Here is a 25,398-nt window from a genome sequence, read left to right as displayed (position 1 = left end):
ATTATTCATGCAATTTCTATCGTAGTAAAGTTTTTCAAATGAGAAGGGGTTTTAAATTGACACGTACACTAAATTTTTGAATGAACCAACTCCGAGGTATATGCACAATTGTCGAGTTTCTAAACTAATAGTGTGATATATGCATGTGTTACTTTGTCCATCATAAAATCGACTTTGAGGTAGAGTACCAAACTAAACTAAATTGATATGTTTGTGTTATTCGATCGAAGTATGTAACAGCTTTTTGACATTAATGTTGTTCCTGAACCATTATTGCGAAACCACACTTCTTGCTACTTACAACTGTTCTCGATAGCAGCACAAAATATATTTTTTAAAATAAAATTAACAACCTACAATTTTAAGTTTAAAAGGTTTTTTTACCATTGAACAACCAATAAAAATCAATGAAAGTGATGTCTTAGATTAAAGTCAACTCTTTATACTTACAATTTCACTAATATAGCAAATTTGGATTTTTTATTTCATAAGCTCACATTTTTTCCCCTTTGATAGTTGATTTTTCAAGTCCGCAACTTCATCAAAATCAATGGAGGTAGAATAACAACATTTTGATATTTATTATATTATTTCTTTCACAAGTTAACATATTAACGCTAATAACTGTTAATATATTAACGCTAATAACGTTGTAAACTAATACGATGACTACAATGCTATTTATAAGAGGCACACAATACATAACATTGCTTTATTTATATAAAAAAGTTATTTGATGAGTTCTTATTATTCATATACTTTGTGGTTACTAAATCTGAGATAATCTTGTATTATAAACATGTAAGATACAATTTATTTACAAAACTAGTTATTTTTTTATTTTTTTTTTGACTAATTCATTCTAAATTATGTTTCTTTTTTTGTTTTTTTGTTTTTTTATTTAAAAATAGAGTAAGAGCACGTAATATTTTGATTTATAAATTAAAAAAAAAATAGTTTACAGTAAATAAAATTAAATAAAATATTCTTGAAAAAAAAGGCAGCAGCAGAAGCAAACTGCAAGTATGTCTATGAAAATTTTCTTCTTCTGACTGGATTCAAAGCTGACGACGCTCTCTTTCATTTCTCTCCCGATTCAAAGGCGATTCTTTCTCTCTCAAGAGCCGCCCTTCGATCCTTCACTTTCTTGCAAATCTTTTTCAACTAGATTTCTCTTTCCCGATAATTAACACTAGTGTGTTGTAATCAATCTAAGTCTTAAGGTTTTCACATCTCTCTCTCTCTCTCTGAGATTCGTGAATTGAATTCGGATTTACGGATCTCAAGTGACTGAAAATGGACAATGGAGAGATTGAAGGATCCGACGACAATGAGTTACCATCGTCTCAGGGACGAGGACGCAAGTACAGGCCAGTGGTTGCTCACGACGATGATCGTGCTGTTCTGGAGATGACTTCTATCGATCTTGGATCTTCTTCTGCTCCTCCATTTCCTGCTTCTGGAAATAACATCAAGTCAGCTCCTTCACCCCTCTTTCCTTCCCTCTTCCCATTTTCCATCTAATATGTTTCATTTTTTACTACTAGTAAGTAAACCCATTGTGGGTGTTTGTTCATTTATCATACTACCCTATCTGTCTTTAGATTTAATTACTAGTATTACTATAGTGAAGTTCTAAATCTTACCATGGAAACAAACCAGATATGACCGGCTGTCTTCTGTGTGCAACTTCCTTGTTTGATGTCAAAATTAATTACAAGATTTAACTAGGATGATTCAGATGGTTTGTCTGTTGGGTGCGGAAGACAAGATGAAATTGCTGATATTCTTTTGAACATGGAAAATTTCATTACATTTCTTGGACAATGCAGAAATGCAGATGCTTGACAGATTATGGAATTGCAGCAAACAATGGCATTATTCTGCCTGTTAATTTGAAGATCTTGCTAGCCAAATATTTTTTAAGCCAATAAACTTCTTTTTATAATGAATTCTTCCTTGATAAGTGGAAATGTTCAGATTTCAGTGTTTAACAAGTAATTTCACAGCTGATTTGGACAAAAAGAATTGGAAGACATGACATTTGACAACTGAACATTGTGGGTTTCTATCTCGAGGTGGTAGTGCTGGCTCATGAGGCCTTAAATAGAAGAATGAAACAAGATAAACTCAATTAGTGTTTGTCTACATAGAGAGAATCTATGCAAACATATTCCATCTCCTTAATTCTGTTCATCTTTAACCACAATTTTATTCATTATGGCCATTTTGGCTTTCGGTAATCTTGTAGGAAAATTAAAGTAAGTACTCAGCCTAGCATGGGTGTTGATGAAAGTCATGGGATAATACCAACTCATGTATCTCTTAATGTCCCTGAGAGAGAATCCAAATTGGAGTTGTTCGGGTTTGATTCTCTCGTGAATATATTAGGCCTGAAAAGGTAATTGTATCTATTCATTTATTTTCTTTGCTCTTCTTTTCCTTCTTGCGTTAGACTCATTCCATTTAATACATGTATCCCCGGTCCCTTATCGTAGGTGATTACACTTGCATTAGTGTATAACCACGAGACCATTTCTATGCTATTTAGAATAAAAGTATGCTCAAGTGGGTTTTATGTCAGTATGACAGGGGAGCAGATACCAACACCTTCTAGCCCTAGAGATGGGGACGATGTTTCTGCAACTCTTGGGCATCCTAAGGTAACTATGAAGTCTTAGTGTCATATGCTCAATTTACCTGTCACTTGTTTCTAGAATTGTTGTGTATACATCTATGTTACATTATCAAATATCTGTCGAATTCAGCTTATTCATGCATTTTCCATCTTGTTCAGGCTTTGGATGTTAATAGCATAAGTTATTCTCTTAATAGTCACGAGCTTATAAATGATTACATACTATAAACTGGAAAACTGTTTATTCCTGACCATGAACTGATATATGGAAATTTTGGTATCATTTCATCACATCTACTGAGCTTGCAGCCCAATAATTGCTCTTAATCGTGGGTTAGGAAATTAGAAAACCAGACATATATGTAATCTATTGTTTTTGCTTTGACATTATTTCTTTCACTGGAGCAAGTTATGTTAACATGAAGAAAGTAACCTTCTTCATGTTTGACTTTTCTACATGTACCATATTACAATCATTTGGTTGGAAATTCTATGCTAATGAGTATTTAGTTACACTATTTATCTAACTGCACAATAATAGCTTCGTTAATTTTTAGCCTTTTCAATGCCTGTGTTTTAGTGTTTATGATAAAAATGGGGGAAAGGAGTTTTATAAAGTAGATCTAGGAAGTGTAAAATGATGCATATCTTTTGCATTTCTTTGTTATTCCATCCTCTGTCTAATACTCGTCATTAATGGACTCTGGCACTAATTAATATACTAGCCCAAATTTGGAATTATGAGCTTGGATGTTGATATTTCTAGTAAATGCTTTCTACTTTACATTGTATTTTTATTTTTGTGGCATAGAAATGGATAAGAGAGCAAAGTAGGAAAGTGAATGACCTTTTCCCTTTATTGTTCCAATATTGTTGATTGTGCAGACAACTGGTATGAAACTTGGGACAATGATGGGAGTGTTTGTGCCATGCTTGCAGAATATTTTGGGGATTATCTATTACATTAGATTTTCCTGGTACGTGTAGAGTTTATTTTCAATAATGATGTTACGCAACTGTCTTTTTACTAGTAGTAATATTGCGTGGTTTGGAATTAAAACTGCTTACATGTAAAATGATGTTTATGTTGATAGAATGCTGATATTGGGTTTCTGAAGCATGTAAAATAAGTCTAACATGTGCTTTTTTTTGGAGGAAATTTCCTGTTATTATTCCGAATGAAAGTGACGAGGATAAATTGTAATTGGCTCAAGAATTGAGATGAGATACTTTAGAGGAAATAGATAAGACTTAATTAGAGAACTGAGAAGAGAGAAGGACTGCAAATTATTCATCATATTATTTAATATCCCATATTAATTAAATTGTCTTTTATTTATACTACTACTCTAACAAACTAATTAAACTACTAATCAATAGATTAACTAACATATTAACCACTAACTATTGCTAACCATACACGTGACAATACTCCCTACATATTACCTACTAACTATCTCTAACCATACACGTGACAATACTCCCCCCTAACTTTTCCCGTCCTTGAGAGAAGCTGAAAATCAGCAAGAGTCAAGTTTGGTGAAGTACTTTGTAATGATAAAATCTGCAGAGAACAAAATGCAGTTTTTTGTTGGTCACTTGGTCGCAGTCAAAGTCCATCAGCAATCATTTTATTTCTCACAGTTTCTCTTTCTTCTTTTCAGCCGATTTTCAAATAAGGCCCACCAGCAATCTCCCTCAATCTTGACTTAATTTAAAAGCCTAGCCTTTCATCATTTTCCAACCCATATTCTCATTAATGCCGCCCATTGTCTATATTCTTAAGAAGCTTTGAACTAAAAAAATAAAAATAAAATCAAAGTTCTGCCTTTGAACTTTATTCAACGTCTACGTTTGATCTTTTGGAATTTCAGAATGTTGCACGTCACTTCTTCATCTACATCCGGATAGGACGAATACATCGGAGTCCCATGCATAGCTCGCTACATAGCGAAGCGACGATGGAAGGCTATAAGGCGCAATGAACTACACGGTTTGTGAAAGCCATCACTTTCATCGCTATATGAGTTATAGCGATGAAAGCTATAGCGCTGATAGCGACGCTTTTTCTATTTATTGAAATTTCAATCTCTCTGCTTGTCTTTTCATCACCCTAACTTTTCATCTTCTTTTCTTATTTAAATTTCTCTCTTTCCCTTTTCCTCTTACTGATAAGCAAGCACAAAAACTTCTGTCTTCATTTTGGAATTCTATCATCATTTTAGAATTCTATCATTTATGCTATGAAAGTTGGCTGTCCATTATTGGAGGTACTTCGGTCGGTAGATGGGGGAGAAGAAACCTGCTATGGGTTATATATATGAGGCAATGGATAGAGTTAAAGAGAAAATAGCAAAAATGTTATCGTGTCTTGATAAAAATATATAAATAAATGCAGCTTCATTCCAAGAAAAGGAATAGATTGAGACAAAAACGTCTGAATGATTTGGTGTCATTAAGTACAATAGAGCTCTGAAACGTAGATATGATAGTTGTGATATCATCGATCCTATCATATTAAGTGAACCAGATGATCCAGATGATGGCAATGAATGGTTGATAGGGATACTAAAAGAAGAGCATGACTTTGTTCATGATGATGATGATTTGACTTGGCAAGATGTTGCAGAAGTTGTTGGTGTTGATGAAGTTCCTTATAAATTGAGGAAATCCATAGGGGCCTCAAATACAATCAAATCTATAACTATAGGAAGTTCGAAGGCACTCACATCTAAATCTAGAGGGAAAAGACCAATAGAAATATCTAGCACATTTGATCTTGTAGATGAAGAAGATGAATTCGATTTAGATGAAAAAAGTGAAGAAGAGAATGATGCCGAACATTATGCAATTTCAAATGAAGAAGATGGTCTCGATCTTGATGAAGAAAATGATAATGACGAATTTTAGACTATTGATTCCTTTTCAAGTGAGAGCACCATCATTGCTTCCTTCTTCTTCCGAATTAAGTCGGCCGGTTCCATGATAGCGGACGTTTAATATTAAAAGACAAAAGACTATTTCTCATTTCTGGCTTAGGCTATTTAATTCTCATCTATATTCTCTGTAAACCCTAGATATGTTACCGTTCTCTTGTTAGTAGTTTTTTTTAAGTTAAAAGTTTGTATTAATAAAATTGTCGAGAATTGCAACATGTTGCAGATGCCTCTTGTTAGTAGCCTTGTTAACTGTGATTCAGTTTTAGCTTGTATTATGTCACTATGTGTCTAGTGATGGTAAATAAGTGTAGTTTGGTTCTCTTCTCCCTTAAGAGGATATTATGTAGTAATATATTTAAAGTTTTTGACCTTAGTTCTTACAACTTGTCCTGCTTTTATTTCCTTTTTGTTGTTTTTCATGTTCTTATTGTTGTTCTCTGTATTTTCTTAGTTTCATTTTGAAGAACTTGTGACAATTTCTGTCATAACCATTGGTTTGTAATGATTGACGATATTGTACCACGGTTACCTGCTATCATCACGGGGCCACAGCTCAATGAATAAGAGTTCACTTTTTCAAATAAATATATCCAAGGCTGCATTTTCTGTAGCCTGTTAAGATAGGCATCGTTTTATCCGCTTACTCATCTCCATTTTATATTTATCCTTCTCTTTTGATAAAAACTGCAGGATCATTGGCATGGGTGGAATAGGACAGTCACTATTATTAGTCATGTTCTGCGGTTCGTGTACCTTTCTGACATCAATATCTTTGAGTGCTATTGCCACTAATGGTGCAATGAAGGTACTGTTTCTATTCATCTGTAATTATGAAAGACTGAAAGTACTCAAGTTTCATGCACGAGTACTGTTAAATGTTACAGTAAGAGAGCAAAATCTTAAACAAAATCACCTAATCTATTCTGGTAAAAAAGTTAAAATGGTTCACCATTTTCTTTGTTCCAGAAGCATATTATGACAATTCTTCTTTTTGGCTCTTGTTTGTTGCTTCCCCTTCCTTTATTTCCGTTCTTTCTATTTTCCTATATTCAAACTGCTCCGCCGGAATAGTTCTGTAACTATCAATTTTGATTTCTTGTGCCTTTCATTGATTTCATCTACCATTTGACTAGGGAGGGGGGCCTTATTACTTGATTGGTCGAGCTTTGGGTCCAGAAGTTGGTGTCAGCATTGGACTGTGTTTCTTCCTTGGGAATGCTATTGCTGGTGCTCTGTGAGTGCCTTACTTGTTCAATTAAGTTTTTTGTTGTTTTTGTTGTTTTTTGTTTATGGTTGGATAGATACAATACATGATCCTGCTTTCATTAGCTTACAATTGTATTATGGTCTCCTGATATCAACAACTTTTTTCCTTTGTGTGTGCTTTAAGCTATGTGTTGGGAGCTGTAGAGACTTTTCTAAAGGCTGTACCTGCAGCTGGCCTTTTCAGAGGTATTCATGTCTTTGGATTAGCAGGAAATAGACTCTTAAAGTATTCATCTCTGGCGAACCAATTTTTTATAAAGAGAAATATTACAAGTCTTATCTTCATACTATAAGCATAAACCATGCATTTTAACAATTTAGTCTCCGTTTCATCCATGCAGAGACTGTCACAAGATTAAATGGCACAGATATTGCACAACCGATCTCAAGTCCAAGCTTGCATGACTTACAAATTTATGGAATTATTGTGACCATCATTCTGTGCTTTATTGTCTTTGGTGGTGTCAAGATGATCAATCGTGTTGCTCCTGCTTTCCTAATACCTGTTCTATTGTCTATCTTCTGTATCTTTATTGGGATTGTTTCATCAGGGAAGGATCGTCCAGCTCGTAAGTGTGTTATTTTGCAAAACTCTCCTCTTACACTTTCTTCAAGAAGTGTACGTGTTACAAAGCACAGTAACAGGACTAAACTTATACATCTAAGAGAATAGACCTCTTCACACTTGTGGGGGTTGAAGTAACACTCCTGAAGAATAAATCTTAGTCCTAGGTGTAGTAGTCCCTCAAGTATTGAGTTGGGGTATTTCTTTAACTTGTAGGGTTCCTCCTAGACTGGTACTGAAAATTCCACTTGTAATATGTCCAGTACCAAATTCGTTTTGTCTAACCAAACTTACAAACTTTTTTAAAATGGTCATGAAGGCTCGAGCCTATGACCTTGCGGACATGAGTTCTACTCTCAACCACCGAGCTAAATGGGTCTTCTGGGTGGGTGCCATTTCTATAACTAGTAAGGAGGTTTTTTTTCTTACGGCTCACTTAGCCATTTTTTAAGAAGTATGGCTTAAAAGGTAGGTGTCATTTTCTCTCTGAGGTCCTGGGTTCGAACCCGTTAGACGGCAAGTTCCGTTCATCTGGTTAAATTGGTTGAGTATGTTTGCGGGTTATATGCTTAACCCGCGGGGATTAATCGCACTCTGAAGGAGAAGCAGAACCCAACCTTCTAAAAAAAAAGACAGAAGATTATTTTCCTTGGGTTTTACTTCATTATTAGATATACTCTGAAGCTTCCTAAAAGTACATATGTGCACCCAAAATAGGCTGCTAATGGTTGTGCTTTTCTCTACCTACTGTTATTTCACTATAATCAGTTTCTCTGTGGATGATTGACAGCTGGATTCACGGGCTTGAGTTTGCACACTTTCAAGGATAATTGGAGTTCGAACTACCAATTTACGAATGAAGCTGGAATTCCAGATCCTAATGGCAAAATGTATTGGAGTTTCAAGTAAGCATGCTTGTTAATCTTGATTTTCAATATCTTTTCCGGTTAGCTTGCATTCAACCTAATCATATGTATGTTCTATTGCAAATAATCAAAGGGTGATACAAAAATTGGTAAAGCCAACAATTAGGATAAATAGGTTTAATTGGTAATTAATGTTCTTTGCTGTCCTTTTCTTGGTCTTATTGTTCATTCTTAAGAAACTTTATGCAAAAACTGTTATAGATGGGAAGTGCATGCTTCTTTCTGTCTTCCCAGTCATTTTGCATTCCTCAGTGGCTTATGTTTGTTTCTGAACAGTTTAGTGATGCTTCAACGGTGTTCATATCACTTATTGTTGGAGTGCCTTCGGTTTCTGTATGTATGTGACTCAACACATCTTGAGTAATCTTGTACTCAACAGTTAGTATTAAATTTTCATTTTTAGTAGATTTTTTTCCCGTTATTTCACTGCTGTTATGAAATGAGATAATTTCTAATACTGGACTCCGCCAATGCTTTGAATTTGAAGGACCATCAATTCATTGTTTGTCTCAGATAGAGGCTATAGCTCTTTGTTTGGTTCACTAAAATATGTTCTCTCTCTAGATGCTAGTAGAGAACTACCAGACTTTAACTAGCAGGATTTGTACCCAATCTATGATTCTTTGTTATCTTAATATATTGTAGCCTTTTGTCCTTTCACATTTGAGGCCTTAATATTAAGCTGTATTGTAGCAAACTGTGTGACATGCTTGAAATTACACTGGCACACTGTCAACTTCAGAATTGCCTTTTGTTTGTATTCAGGCTTGTAACACTATATTTTGTTAATATTATATCAGGTTTGGAAATAGAAAAAAAATACTGTGGCATGCAAAAAATAATTTTTGTAGCTTTTTAGTATTTGTTGAATTGGCTATAAAATTGACTTACATCGAGTATACTGTTATTTTATGTTTTCACAATATCTCTTTGTTTATCAGTGCGCTGGTTGGCCTTTTTTTCCCTGCTGTAACGGGTATTATGGCTGGCTCAAATCGGTCTGCATCTCTGAAAGATACTCAACGATCCATTCCTATTGGAACTCTGGCTGCAACTCTTGTAACTTCTGGCCTATATTTTGTTTCTGTGGTATTTTTCGGTGCACTTGCAACTAGAGAGAAGCTTTTGACAGACAGGTAACTTCTTCCTTGGTTTCTATGAGATTATTTTCCTCAATAAAGCTACTTGATTTTCTTTGCTAATTGTACCCGATTTGGAAACACTTGTTGTTTCTGTCTTCATATCTGAATCCGTTTCCACATACAGGAACTTTTGGAAACTAAGTTTAGTCAGAGACAGATTAAAAAAAAATGATTTATGTTTCTATTATGAAAATGGATCTCGGTAGAGAAACAACAGCAATATGTATTTCCAAATGGAGCAGTTTTGAATAATTTGTTTCATTTAGTGATGTACTGAAATGAAAAAACAACTTATATGCTAATAGATTATAGTTTTATTTCTGTGAAAAATTAAGAGTTCTTCTCATTGAGGATGATCTTCTGCTTTACAAGAAATTAATCAACCTTTATTTTATATTTACAGTATTATTCTATAGAGGTAATAGTGTTTCAGAAATTGTAGCAAAATCCCCTTTCTTATCTTCATTGATATTATCTCTTTTAATCTTCTAAGACTAAGTTGCATAACCACACTCGGTTATCAATAAATATAATTGCACATTCACTAATATATAGAACTATCGAGGGTTCGGATCCCTCTCTCTCCTTTTACTCATTAAATAGAGTTTAGGGGATCGATATCATAAAAAAAGGGGAATGGCTTGGCTAGCTGAGATAGCCAAGCCATAAAAAAAAATTAGATAGAAATGAGTTAAAAAAAAAAGAAAAGAAATACTTTTTAAGTAGCACCCAATCCAAATATGTATCATGGAATCAAATTGATTCCCTTCAAGCATTGTATTTTCTGCCTCAATTAAGAGGGGTCATGGAAAGAACAGGCTCAAAATTCCTCTTTTTTTTTTCTCGAATAGTATTGGCTCCAGTAGAGATCTCTCAATTTCGAAATGTATTAAAGCCCTGTGTAGTAAAAAAAAGAGGGATGCTATATTTCCAGGATTGGATTTCATATTCGAATGAACCGTTGAACCCTGTGAATTGCGTGAAAGTAAGATACTCCAAATTCGGGGGTCAAAGAGTTTTATAAAACGTTATTGGTGGAAAAAAACGTGAATGAAAGATCCCACTAAATTGAATTAGGTCTATGAATCTAAGAAATAGTGAGAATTCTTGATCTCTCTCAATTCGAAAATCCAGGATTTGAATTGATGTCCTTTCATTGATTTCTCCTAAATTGCATTGATTTATCCGAAAGATTTGATTTCAATTGAAATTTGGTTATTCACCATGTACGAGGATTCCCGCTATATATATATATAGGTGTTTGTGTATTTACACACATTTTTTTCCCTTGGATACATGATGTTAGTAGTACGATTTTTTATTGATTTAGATTCATAAACTTGGCTCTTAATTTTGTAAGTAACTTCAATAATAGTTTATAGAAATATTACAGTAAATTTATATTCATTAGGAGCTTGATTGATGTGGATTATTTGGATCCAAATAATTCAAAACCTCACCTTCCATCTAATCATCTATTAAAAATTCCAAAATACCTTCTTCTTTTTTATTCTTTACAACATTCTTAAAATATCAATTAGTGCAGTATTTTAGTCCATTTTGACCCAAATAATGTAGTTTCTCATCACACAAGATTATTTCTGAATAAACCCCACATCAAGCAAGCCCCTAGTATTACTGGTCTCCTTTATGCATGCAAGCTTATAAAAGAAAAAGAAGATTTATTGGAAATTCTGAGTCATCATTAACTTGTATGTAATTAATTAGTATTGTTGTACTCCTTTATGCATGCAGGCTCTTAACAGCCTCAGTTGCATGGCCTTTTCCAGTAATTGTTCAGATTGGTATAATTCTTTCAACACTGGGTGCAGCACTTCAGAGCTTAACTGGTGCACCACGTCTTCTAGCAGCAATAGCTAATGATGATATCCTACCTGTTCTTAATTACTTCAAGGTTGCAGATGGGCAAGAACCTCATTTTGCTACTCTTTTTACTGCCTTCATCTGTGCTGGATGTGTCGTTATTGGGAATCTGGATCTTATCACTCCAACCATCACTATGTTCTTCCTCCTATGTTATACTGGTGTGAACTTGTCTTGCTTTCTTCTCGATCTTTTAGATGCTCCCAGCTGGCGTCCACGCTGGAAATTTCATCACTGGAGCCTCTCCCTTCTTGGAGCATCTCTTTGCATAGGTATTAGCTTATTAAGAATTTTTATTGGATAGAAACCAAGCCAGGTTTTGCGTCTTCTAAGATGGCAGCCTTTAATTTTAAAGCAAGTCGAAATGATGATTGGTGCCGATTTGTCCTTAAATGGATTCACAACATATCTGAATGCTGTTATTCTTTTGCAGTTATTATGTTTCTGATCTCTTGGTCCTTTACTGTGGTGTCCCTAGCCTTGGCTAGTCTCATATATTACTACGTTAGCATTAAGGGAAAGGCTGGCGACTGGGGAGATGGTTTGAAGAGCGCATACTTTCAATTAGCACTTCGTAGTCTTCGATCTTTAGGAGGTGAGTATATATACTTTTCTCTTAGCAGTAGTATATGGATTTCTTGTTTCAATTGATTGATTGATGAATCGTGGTCTGTTTACATACAGCAAACCAAGTCCATCCTAAGAACTGGTATCCTATTCCTCTGGTTTTCTGCCGGCCATGGGGCAAGCTGCCAGAGAATGTACCTTGCCATCCAAAACTTGCAGATTTTGCCAACTACATGAAGAAGAAGGGCAGAGGAATGTCGATTTTCGTGTCGATTCTCGACGGAGACTATCTTGAATGTGCGGAAGATGCGAAAGTTTTACGAGAGCAACTGAGCAGCTACATAGACTACAAACAATGCGAAGGGGTTGCAGAAATTGTGGTGGCCCCAACAATGTCAGAAGGGTTCCGCAGTGTGGTTCAGGTAATGGGGCTGGGAAATCTGAAACCCAACATTGTGGTGATGAGATACCCAGAAATATGGAGGAGGGAAAACCTAACGGAGATTCCTGCAACATTTGTGAGCATAATCAATGACTGCATCGTGGCGAATAAGGCAGTTGTGGTTATAAAAGGTCTTGATGAGTGGCCTAATGAATATCAGAGGCAGTTTGGGAGCATAGACTTGTATTGGATTGTAAGAGATGGAGGACTGATGCTACTCCTTTCCCAGCTTTTACTAACAAAGGAGAGCTTCGAGAGCTGTAAAATACAGGTTTTCTGCATCGCGGAAGAGGACTCTGACGCTGAAGAACTGAAAGCAGACGTGAAGAAGTTCTTGTACGATCTGAGGATGCATGCAGAGGTGATAGTTATATCGATGAAGTCGTGGGATGTTCAGGGGGAAGGGGAGAAAGCGTTTACAGGGGCACAAGAAAGGATATTAGGCTACTTGAGGGGGATGAGAGAAAGAGCTGAAAGAGAAGGTAGTTCAGTATTAATGGCAGATGGAAAGGCTGTGGTTGTGAACGAGCAGCAGGTGGAGAAGTTTCTATACACTACTTTGAAACTGAACTCGACCATCCTTAGATACTCGAGAATGGCAGCTGTTGTGCTCGTTAGTTTGCCGCCACCTCCTAGGAACCATCCTGCAGCTTTTTATATGGAGTACATGGATTTGTTGGTCGAAAATGTTCCTAGGCTTTTGATTGTAAGAGGATACCAAAGAGATGTTGTCACCTTGTTCACATAGGAACTAGGAAGAAAAAACAAAATTTAAATACCCGTACGTACGTATTTTCTATATTTGTTTTTTTTGTAGCTAATAATTAATTAATGTTTGATTCATTCTTTTTTTTGGTTTTATATATATATTTGAAGACTTATAGCTTGTTTGATGTGTGTGTTTTTTTCTTCTTTAAAAAGAACAATATATTTGTTATTTAATGAAAAAGTTGGTTACTTGGTAGTTAAATGATTAAAATATTTCTTGTATTATTATAAAAAAAAAATGAATTATGAATATTTGATGTGATGGGGCATATTGGTTTGTTAGTAATGAAGTCAAACCACTTTGAGTTAAAAAAAATAAACAATCAACACTATATTAAACTTGGCTTTGGGACATTTATATTCCTCATTTCATCCTAGCCTAGGCTTTGGGACTTTTTATTTACAGTAGGCTAATATTTATAAAGAATTGAAGTATTCTTTGTAGAATGGAAGTGATAATATATTTATAAAGAATTGAAGTATTCTTTGTAGAATGGAAGTGATAATTAGGTTTTAGGGTTTGAGAAGAGAGAACAAAATTAAATCACTAATATAATGATAGTTTAAATAGTAAGGGTTAATTGTCTAAAAATCAAATATTACCGGTTCGATTATTACTTAAAACGCATTGAATTAAAGTGGAAGGAACATCCCACTTAAAACGTCTTAAGTTGACGTGTGAGTCACGATAAATATACAATTTTATTAAGTTAACTCACGCGTTTTAGATGATTCGCGATAGTGGTAATTTGCGTAAATTCATTATACGAGATTTATCACTATCTCGATTCTTCTAAAACACGTTTATTAACTCAAGCGTTTTAGATGTCGCGATAGTGGTAATTCGCGTAAATTCATTGTACGAGAATTACCACTATTGCGAATCATCTAAAACGCGTGAGTTAATAAACGCGTTTTAGATGATTCATGATAGTGATATTTCGCGTTTTTAATCGTATATATACTTAATTTGCTCTAATTTAAAAAAAAAAACATTCACAACTTCCCCTCTCTCTCTCCCCGACTCTACTCTCCAACCCACGAAACCCTATCCCTTTTTGTTAATGATTCGATAAGTAGCAGCAGCTGAAGATCACGACCACTACCACGGCCTCTCCGTTTGAAGACCCACTACTCTTCGTTCTTAAAATGAGTATGTTTATTTTATATTATTTAGTGATTATAAACATTATGTTGGTTATAGTATATTATAGCTATGTTATATTCTTAGTTAGTGATTCGATAAACCCTGAATGTGAATGAATACTATGTTATATGAACAAAGACAGATGTGACTCACACGTATTTTGCTCACTCACGCGTATTTTTTCCCACTCACGCGTAATACTCACTAAGGAGGAGTTTGCTAGTAGGTTTCATGGAAATACAATGTGCCAAGAATTGCCCACAAGTTTGCTTAGGGGGATCCTATCCATTAGATCCATTGCAGTAAACTTCTGGGAAAATTGCTTCATGAAACTCTACCAACAAACTCCTCATCGGTTATGATTCACTCCATCTTCAAAAAACAACAACTGAAGTAAGTAAAAATCGTGAGTGAAGCAACAACATAACATTACAATACGCGTATATTATTTATTGTTGAATTGTTTTCAATTGCAGTTCAAGTAATTCTTTACTTTGATGGAGAGTGGAAAATTACGGATGGTCTTACTCATTTTGTTCCAAAGTCAACCAGATGTTTGAATGTTCCCCTAAATTCTATATATGCCGAATTAGTTGATAGGATCTATTTTGTTACTAATGTTGACAAATCTAGAAATGATTTATTGCTTTAAACTAAGTATAATACTCCGGGTATGGATGACAAATTTTCCTATATAACTGATATTAAACAAGATATGGATGTGAACTTCTTTTTACTTGAAACGTCGATATCACTTCACCATCGCACTGCATTGTGTGTATCTTTAGTAGAAAATTCACTACCTAGAAACTCAACAAACCCAACTTAAGAAAGTGTAGTGGTTCCAGAAATTGATGATCCTGATGTATTCTCGAAGTTTCAGCAGCGGAAGGTTTTCTTTGAAACTCAAAATGACATTGAAGATGAACCATGTTTGTGTCTAAATGAGGGGGATGATGATTGGTTTCCTATTACCCAATCAAGTAGTGTTGCTTGAGTTCCTATTACCCAACCAAGTAGTGCTTGGGTTGCTAGTACCAATCCAAGTAGTGCTTGGGTTCCTAGGATTGAGCTCCAACCAAGATGCAGTGATTGAGTTGCTAGTAACATGCCAAACAATGAAAATACGATACATGAGGCATTAACTTGCGAAATCGAAGTCAGTTCGTTGTTTGAGAATAAAAAAGAACTTCAACTGAGGTTAAATAAATATGTGATGGCTAATCATTTTGAATTCAAAATGGAGAAGTCAAAAAAAGATATTTGGACGATGAAATGTTTGGATCAGAATTGCAAGTGGAGATTGCGTGCTGTGAAAGAAAAATCCTCGGAAGTGTTTGAGATGCGAAATTTTGTAAAAGATCATACATGTGCAATTGTGATGAGGCAAGAGAATGAAAGACAAACACCATTATGGGTTATTGGGAATGCATGAAGAGCAAGTACATGGACCATCACCATGACCACATGCCTAAGAAAATAATGGAAGACATGTAGAGAAGTTATGAAATAAAGATGAGTTATAATGAGGCTTGAAGGTCTAGGAAAAAGACCCTAATGGCGGTGCGAGGATGTGTAGAGGATTCCTATAGTAAATTGCCATCATACCTCTACATGTTGGAGATGAATAATCCGGGTACCATAACAGACATCTAAACGGATGAGCACGACCATTTCAGGTATATGTTCATGTCCCTAGGCCTCTCAATTAGGGGTTTCAGAACCAGTTGCCGTCCTGTATTGTGCGTCGATGTCAGTTTTCTTAAGCACAAGGTTGGAGATCAACTATTGGTGGCTATAACATTGGATGCAAATGAACAACCGTATCCTGTTACTTTTGGCATCGTTGATTCAGAGAATAATAACTCTTAGACATATTTCATGCAACAATTAAGAGTGACAATTGGATTAGTCTCGGATCTCGTCTTCATATCCGATAGACACTCAAGTATTTCCAATGTATTGTGCTTAAATTTTCTAGAAGCATATCACGGTACATGCACATACCACATCAAGATGAATATAATGACCAAATTTAAAAATGATCACTACCACGCAGAATTTGAGTTGACTTCTCATGCATACACCATCTCAATGTTTAATCAGTATTTTGACAAGATCAGGATTAAGACCTCGTATAGTTGTCTATTTGGCAGATATTAGGATGGAGAGACGGAGTCGTGCATTTTTCCCCGGTAAACGATACAATCAAATAACAAACAATTACACTGAAAGCTTTAATAGTCAGAGAAGAGAAGCTAGAAAGTATCTCATATCAACCTTAGTTAACTATTTAAGAATCACAATACAGAAATGGTTTCATAATAGAAGAGAAAAAGCGTTTAATCACAAAGAACGGTTTAATCAATATTATGAAAAATTCTTACGTGAGCAAGCTGAGAATACCAGACTATATAACGTCAATCCACTTAATCGATTCGAGTTTTATGTGCATGACGATGAATCTCATTTTAAAGTTAACTTAACCGATTCGAGAAAATGTTTAATAGTATGGTGTATCATAACTCACGCATATTACAACATAACTAACGTATATTGTAATATGTGTGAGTTATGTTGTAGTATGGTGTATCATAACTCACGCATATTACAGCATAACTCATGTATATTGTAATATGCGTGAGTTATGTTGTAGTATGGTGTATCATAACTCACGCATATTACAACATAACTCACGTACATTATAATATACATGAGTTATGTTGTAGTATGGTGTATCATAACTCACGCATATTAACAAGAAACCAACACACGCATATCGTAATAACCCTCCATTACTAACGCATATGACAATAACTAACACGTATTGTAATAAACCAACAAACCCTAAATAAAAAAATATTCAGTATTACATAACTAATGATGATAAACCATAATTAATATTTAGTATTGTTAACAAAAGTCTAAACAAGAAGAAATTAAGTAAGCATATGCTGTAAATCACAAGCAGCAATAGATTCAAGCAACCTTGTTTGAGGAACAACATGTCCATCCAATTTTGATGACACAACAACCACTATCTCAAATAGCCAATTGTCGGGAAAACATCATAAACATTTTTCAAAGTCATCGGTCGATTCTTGCTATCTATCTCCAGGTTACTATTATAGTTTTGTCGTCCCTTGGCTCAACAAATGGTTTATCTATTTCTTTAGTGCTACCTCTTCCAGCAATTATCAACTCTATGAGATCCTGTTTGTAAACTGGGATGAATTCCCCTATAAAAATAAAAGTGTAACTGTCGAACAATTTCAAAAGCTAAAAAACAAACAAAATAATTTCAGTTATCAAGCAAGATAATGAAGGTACACAGAGGAGGAATCAGACTAAACTTATATTGTTCAAATACCGAAGTCTGCCAGCTCTATGACCACCTTGGGCCCCATGGTTATCGTTCTTAACCTCTTACGATTCCTCATCAACATAACTTTTGGATTTCATTGATGATTTTATCCCTGTACAAAAACATTTTAATTTTAATTTAACAGAACATATGTATGAAATAAATCGTGTTAAGAGAGACTCATAATCAATTGTAAAGACCCATCTCCCGTTCAATTTTTCCTTCAATACTTTTAGAGTTTGGCCGTATGCAACATTAATATTAGTGTAAGCTATAACATGAGTAACATCATCTCTCCACCTTACAGACACCCTTGCACCACAAGTATGAGAAAATTGCACAATCAACAACTATTTCAAACAATAATATCATGGTCATTACATTCAAAATTTACATAATATGGACATGGTTAGTAGAGAGAATAATATATTATCTTCACTAGATAATTACTTGAGATAAAAGGTCATCATAGTGTTTGTTGTCTGCATATTAACAAAAAAAAGTGTTTGGTTATTAAATACGAACGATTTCATCACATTATCATAACGAGGGATGATTACATTGTCCTTCCCGACTCAAATAGTCGATGACTAGGGTTTTTGAAAAAACATAAATATGAATATTTCAACATAACAATATTGTGTGTACGTAGGTTTTAGGGTAGGGTTTAGGGTTTATGGTTTCCTAAATATAAACAAAAGTTAATGACTTTGTTGTACGTACAATTTTGTTGATATTAAACAAACGGAGCAGTTGTGATCGCGGTCGTGGAAGCTGCTGATCTTGAACGAACAGAGTGTCATGGCAAAGGGAGCGGGAGGGAGGGATAGGGTTTCGTGGGTTAAAGAGTAGAGTTGGGAAGAGAGAGAGGGGAGTCGTGAAAGTTTTTTTTTAAAATTTGGGCAAATTAAGTATATATACGATGAAAGACGCGAAATACCACTATTGCGAATCATTTAAATTGCATTTATTAACTCACGCGTTTTAGATGATTCGCGATAGTGACAATTCTCGTATAATGAATTTACGCGAACTACCACTATCGCGACATCTAAAATGCGTTTTAGAAGTATCGAGATATTGTGGATCATCTAAAATACACGAGTTCTGATAGGATCGACTTTATCAATAGAGACGGGGGTCTGGCTAATGATGAAGGCTTATGAAAAACGGTTTGATAGAAATCCTGTTAGGGATTAATATCTCTTTCTATTCTACGCAAACTTGTGTAAACACTTGAAACAGATTCAAGGCGGAATTGTTTACTTGGGTTTGAAGCACAAGATGAAATATGAAAAGATGACAGAAAATGAAGAACACAGCAGTTTGTTTATGGATGTTCGGAGAAACTCTCCTACATCACCCCTTCTTCCAACCACCGGAAGGATTCACTATATGATGAGAATCAAATACAGTTAACACACACACTTAGCTCACTATTGAACAGAACACTTTCTGTTCAATTACAAGAAAATGAAGAATATCACTCAGCTAATGATGTTTTGATTCTAGCTCTCTCTCTCGATTCACACACAGTACAATCAGAAAGAAGCTTCACAGAATAAGTTCAGTAAGCAAGATGATTGAGTAGTCTTTCTCTGCAAAATCAGAATGCTTGTTCGTAAGATTGGTTAAGGTTGATAAAGTCGCTACTTCGTCCGTTGCTCTAAGGATTGATTAAATACTGAGCAAGAGCTAACGGTCGAATCTTCAAGAATGATACGTGGCGCTCTTCCATTGGAAAACCTCCATTGTATACAACAGGTTCTAAGCACAAGGATCGTCGACGTACCAAACTGGTAGTGTGCCGAATATTCCATCAGAGATGTACCTGCAAAACGGGTAATGTGAGGAAAATTCCCTTACGTGGCATTTCTTGATTGGATGCATATAACTGTTGTACTGATCTTCACAGGAAAGTGGAGCAGGAGTAAGGTACAACTATAACACGTGGTTAGGAGAAATGCTAGATTTAGCGTACTTCTTAAACAAAGCATCAGACGTATTTCAGTTAGACGGATTTTGGGAAAATCAGTCTAATGAAATAAGTCAACTCCTTCTAATGAAAAACGTCTATTAAACCGCTTGGTCTAATATAATTAGACTCGCGTGTAATTTACATAACCATTAGACGGGTACGTCTAACTCCACTGAGTTAGACTACACGTCTAATTCTGGTTCTACCTCAGACTTGTCTGATGGAGTTAGACCCACGTCTAACTTTCAATTAATTAGACAACCCGTCTAATTATAACATAACCATTAGACCGACACGTCTAACTCCACTGAGTTAGACTGCCCCGCCTAATTCCGATTCTACTTCAGACTAATCTGAAGAAGTTAGACCCACGTCTAACTTTCAATTAATTAGACAACCCGTCTAATTATAACATAACCATTAGACCGGCACGTCTAACTCCACTGAGTTAGACTGCCCCGTCTAATTCCGGTTCTACTTCAGACTAATCTGAAGGAGTTAGACCCACATCTAACTTTCACTTAATTAGACAACCCGTCTAATTCTTTACGTCTATTAGACTTACACGTCTAACTCTGATGAGTTAGACTGTACGTCTAATTCTATTAGACTCACGTCTAATTCCGCGTATTCATTAGATTACCCGTCTAATTCTTTACGTCTATTAGACTTACACGTCTAACTCCGATGAGTTAGACTATACGTCTAATTTTATTAGACTCACGTCTAATTCCGTGTATTCATTAGACTACCCGTCTAATTCTTTACACGTCTATTAGACTAACACGTCTAACTCCGGTGAGTTAGACTGTACGTCTAATTCTATTAGACTCACGTCTAATTTCGTGTATTCATTAGACTACCCGTCTAATTATTTACGTCTATTAGACTTACACGTCTAACTCCGACGAGTTAGACTGTACGTCTAATTCTATTAGACTCACGTCTAATTCCGTGTATTTATTAGACTACCCGTCTAATTCTTTACACGTCTATTAGACTTACACGTCTAACTCTGGTGAGTTAGACTGTACGTCTAATTCTATTAGAGTTGCGTCTAATTTTATGTGAATGAAGATCAAAATCGGTCTAATGACCCTCATTAGATCCAAGTCTAATAACATGTTGTCTTAATAACTGTATCAAAACTCATAAATTATTTCATCATCAAAATATCAGTGGGTAAATTATTTCAACATTTAGTCAAAATAATTTGACCCAACAATTTTCCCCTTTTTGATGAAGAAATTGCAAACCTGCATACATATAACAAGACATGCATTCATCCAATAAATAAACAAACACACAACATGCGAGAAATCATTCAAAAACATCCATATTAATCACATATAAGTGTTTTCAGAAGAAACACTCAAAACGTTGTTCAATGTAACCATGATAAGTTTACCAAAAACACAATGAAAACATTCAAGATAAATACAAAAAGACATTTAATCATTAGTCTTCTTCTTCTTCTTCCTGGTCATAACTTCTGGACGAGATAGACTTCAACCTAAGATGTCTCTAAGACTTGAGCGTTTCCACCCTTTGAATATAATCTACCACTTTCTGGTAGTTCAGAATCTTAGAAGGGAGGGGGAAACTCTTACCAGGTTCGTTCAGACGATGACAGAGAAAAGAACTGAGAGGACCGTCAAAGCCGAAGATCTTCTTTCTAGCTACAACCATTCTGACAAGATTCCCGAAGAGGAAGCTTGTCCAGTTCACAGGAACACCCCTGGTGATAGCCACCATTATCTGAAAGACCTTCGTACAATACTTGTAGGAGGTTTCTTTAGACATAAGGGATTTAGAGATGATATCACTTAGAAGAGCATATTCAACCTTCAGAAGGTTTTTCTTTCCATGAATATCTACTTCAGGGGAATCAAAAAAGACTTTTATTATCGTAATCGTGAGGTTGGGGTGAGTGGTGGAGAAATCATCAATACCTTCTGTTGGGAGATGGAAAAACTCACCAAAAGATTCTTCTGTGAGCCATACCATCTGTCCCATTACTGCACCAGCAATAACATTATCTTGATAGAAGCTAGCGGTTTGAAAGAATTCGTTAACAAGTTGTTCATGATAAGTTTCATGAGGGGTGAGGAATCTTCTCAGCCCAGAAGCTTTTAGCGATTCGAACATTCTTTGCATGCCCGGAGATTCAAGAGTGGAAACAGATTGAAAGTCCACCTGAATCGATTTTGGTCAGAAGGGCAGCATTTTGATTTGATGAACAAGAGATTGAGGGATTCAAAGGGTTCGATTTCTAAAGAGAGATAGAGAGATTTCAAGGATCTTCTAATCTTTTAGAGAGAATGAACTTATTAAAACCAGGGTTTTAATCATGAAGAAGAAAACTAATGATTACTCTTACCGTCAAGAATTTCAAAAGACAGTTCCCAATACACATCATTTAATGTTAGCATGAAATAGAACGTCTAATACTAAATGTACAAGCAAAAGATGTCAGAAATATTAGTCATTTCTTGCATATTGAGAGACACGTGTCTTTAATTCTTTTAAGGAATGACTGCTTTATTTTTCGGCGGGAAAGAAAATTTAAACAGACATCATTAAAGGACAGCTGTCCTAAATGCCAAAAGATGAAGAGTCTAATTACACCAGTAGTTAGACGTTTTTATTCTTCTTTTCACATTTTAAACTTCTTTTTGAAAATCAGTCTATTAGACGTGTGCGTCTAATTATGCTATAACAGCGCGTGAGATACGCGTGTCTGATTAGAAGTGAGCATCCTCTTGCTCATGACGCAGAAACGTCTAACCGAGAAGGTTATAATAACCAAGACAATGATTTCATATAAGGATGAAACTGCTAAAGGAGATGTTCGTCTAATTCGCTATGTTTCTCAAACTCTGAATCTTTAGGACGAATTAGGACCTCCGCCTTTCATATCTGTTCAGTTTCGTTTTGAATAATACGTTCCCCCTTAATTTATGCACATAATTACGTCAATCAAGATCAACAAGACTTAGCATGTTTCTAAAATGAGAAAACTTAGCTTCCGGCAGAGATTTCGTAAAAATGTCTGTAGTTTGTTGATCTGTAGGAACATGTTCAAGACGGATTTGCTTCTGATTGACGTGTTCTCGGATGAAATGATGCCTGATTTCAATATGCTTTGTCCGAGAATGCAGAACATGATTATAGGATATTGCGATAGCACTTGTGTTGTCGCAGAAAATTGGAGATTCATCAGCCTCAATCCCATAGTCTCTGAGCTGTTGTTGAATCCACAAAACTTGAGAACAACAGCTACCAACTGCAAGATACTCGGCTTCTGCAGTTGATGTTGTGACTGATGTCTGTTTCTTGCTGAACCATGTGATTAGACGATCTCCAAGGAACTAGCAAGTTCCACTTGTGCTTTTTCTATCAATTTTGCATCCTGCATAATCTGCATCTGAGAAACTAATTAAATTGAAACTGGAATCCTTCGGATACCACAATCCCACATTTTGAGTTCTCTTCAAATATTTAAGAATACGTTTAGCAGCAGTAAAATGAGAGAGTTTAAGATCAGCCTGAAATCTGTCACAAACACCAACAGCAAATTGAATGTCTGGCCTGCTGGCAGTTACATATAGTAAGGAACCGATGAGTCCTCTATATGCTGTAACATCTACACTTTGGCCACCTTCATCTTTGTCCAATTTGACTGAGGAGCTCATAGGAGTAGCTGCTGCAGAACAGTTCTCCAAACCAAATTTCTTTAGCAATTCTTTGGTGTATTTGGCTTGGTTGATGAGGGTTCCGTTTTCCAACTGACGGATCTGAAGCCCAAGGAAGAATGTAAGTTCTCCCATCATGCTCATTTCAAACCTATCCTGCATCAGCTTGGCAATTTTCTCACACAGTTTGGGGTTAGTTGACCCAACGATAATGTCATCAACATATATATGAACAAGTAGTATATGGGAATTTGTAGCAAATCTAAATAGGGTTTTATCCACTGTTCCAACAATAAAATCATGATCAAATAAGAAATTGGTTAGAGTGTCATACCAAGCACTAAGAGCTTGTTTTAGACCATACAATGCTTTGTTAAGCCTATAAACATGATTAGGTAAGACATGGTCTACGAAACCAGGGGGTTGCTCAACATATACTTCCTCACTTAATTTTTCATTTAAAAATGCACTTTTCACATCCATTTGAAAAACTTTGAAATTCTTAAATGATGCATATGCTATGAAGATTCTGATTGCCTCTAGTCTTGCAACCGGTGCAAAAGACTCATCAAAATCAATACCTTCCTCTTGTCTATATCCTTGAGCAACTAAACAAGCCTTGTTTCTAATGACTAAACCATCTTCACTAAGCTTGTTTCTAAAAACCCATCTTGTTCCTATGACTGACTTATCGGTGGGTCTAGGAGTAAGATACCACACTTTATTTCTATCAAATTGGTTTAACTCCTCTTGCATAGCATTGATCCAATCTGGATCAATTATAGCTTCACCAATTTTCTTTGGTTCAATTTGAGAAATAAATGCAGAATTGGCCATTTCATCCATCAGTTGACGTCTAGTCCTTCGAGGAGAAAAAGGATTTCCAATTATCAGTTCTGGTGGATGATTTCTGTTCCATCTAAAGTTGGAACCGAGGGGGTTGGTCATCTGAACCGGTGACACCTCGACATCCAAACTCTCAACTTCTTGTTGAACAGGAGTTTGTACATCTGACTGAACTTCAACTGGATCAGCCACATGATCAGATAGAGCCATCCGCTTGTCCAAGGTTTCTTCTTCTTCACTTACAGACTCAAGACTAGCCGCTTGCAGTCTGTCAGCAAGATCAATGGGTTCTTTGGATTTGCTCTCAACAGGCTCATCAAAAATTACATGAAGGAATTCTTCAACAGTCTGAGTTCTTTTGTTGTATACTCTGTAAGCCTTGCTTACTGATGAGTATCCCAACATAAATCCCTCATCTGCTTTAGCATAAAAAATAGTTAAATAAACCTTTCCATTGTTATGGATAAAACATTTACATCCAAATATCTTAAAGTAAGAAACTGTGGGAATTCTCCCATAATACAGTTCATAGGGAGTTTTATTAAAACGTTTGTTAATTATTGACCGGTTTTGAGTATAACAAGCAGTACTAATGGCTTCCGCCCAGAACCTCTGAGGAACATCTGATTCAGCAAGCATAGATCTCGCTGCTTCCTTCAAAGTTCTCACTCTTCTCTCAACAATGTTGTTTTGCTGTAGAGTTCTGGCACTAGACAACTCGTGCCTAATCCCAGTCTCCTCAAGATAAGATGATATATATCTGTTAGTGAATTCAGTTCCCTGATCACTTCTGATACATGTGATATTTAGAGATTTCTGATTCTGAATTCCTCTAAATATCCTAATCAAATTTTCAGCAGTTTTATCTTTTGATGGTAAAAATGCAACCCATGTAAAACGTGAAAAGTCATCAATAACAATTAAGGAAAATCTCATTCCTCCTACACTTTTTACAGGAATTGGACCAAAAAGGTCCATATGTAAAAGTTCTAGGATACGGCTGGATTGTGATTTCCCTTTGCTTTTGAACGATGATCTGCCCTGTTTACCTAACTGGCAAGCAGTGCAAATCTTGTCCTTTGAAAACTGAAGATTGGGTAAACCAATAACTAGGTTATTTGAACATATGTTGTTAATGGTTTTAAAATTCAAGTGGTTCAAACATTTATGCCATAACCATTTCTGGTCATTTTTGGCAATCATGCACATAAGATCAGATGTTTCTTTTTGC

At 35.5% G+C, this 25,398-nt stretch overlaps 1 protein-coding gene across 2 annotated transcripts; it reads left to right on the top strand.

The window, feature by feature from the left end:
- Positions 1–1,054: 1,054 nt before the first annotated feature.
- Positions 1,055–13,216, top strand: LOC124919138 (cation-chloride cotransporter 1-like). 2 transcript variants are annotated; one of them, XM_047459304.1, is made up of 13 exons: positions 1,055–1,475; positions 2,252–2,401; positions 2,585–2,663; positions 3,524–3,615; positions 6,268–6,382; positions 6,711–6,811; positions 6,968–7,029; positions 7,185–7,412; positions 8,199–8,313; positions 9,276–9,470; positions 11,232–11,632; positions 11,794–11,955; positions 12,045–13,216. In XM_047459304.1, exons 1-13 carry the CDS (start codon positions 1,297–1,299, stop codon positions 13,115–13,117), a joined length of 2,952 nt encoding a protein of 983 aa, XP_047315260.1. In that variant the 5' UTR covers positions 1,055–1,296; the 3' UTR covers positions 13,118–13,216. The 2 variants fall into 2 exon arrangements, with proteins under 2 accessions (XP_047315260.1, XP_047315261.1); XM_047459305.1 differs by lacking the exon at positions 1,055–1,475 and having other exon boundaries at positions 2,268–2,401; positions 2,593–2,663.
- Positions 13,217–25,398: the final 12,182 nt, after the last annotated feature.

This window comes from Impatiens glandulifera, chromosome 1 (assembly GCF_907164915.1).
Source record: "Impatiens glandulifera chromosome 1, dImpGla2.1, whole genome shotgun sequence".
Taxonomy (NCBI): Eukaryota; Viridiplantae; Streptophyta; class Magnoliopsida; order Ericales; family Balsaminaceae; genus Impatiens; species Impatiens glandulifera.
Note: the sequence above shows the minus strand (reverse complement) of the source record. Positions and strands in the feature narration are given on the sequence as shown.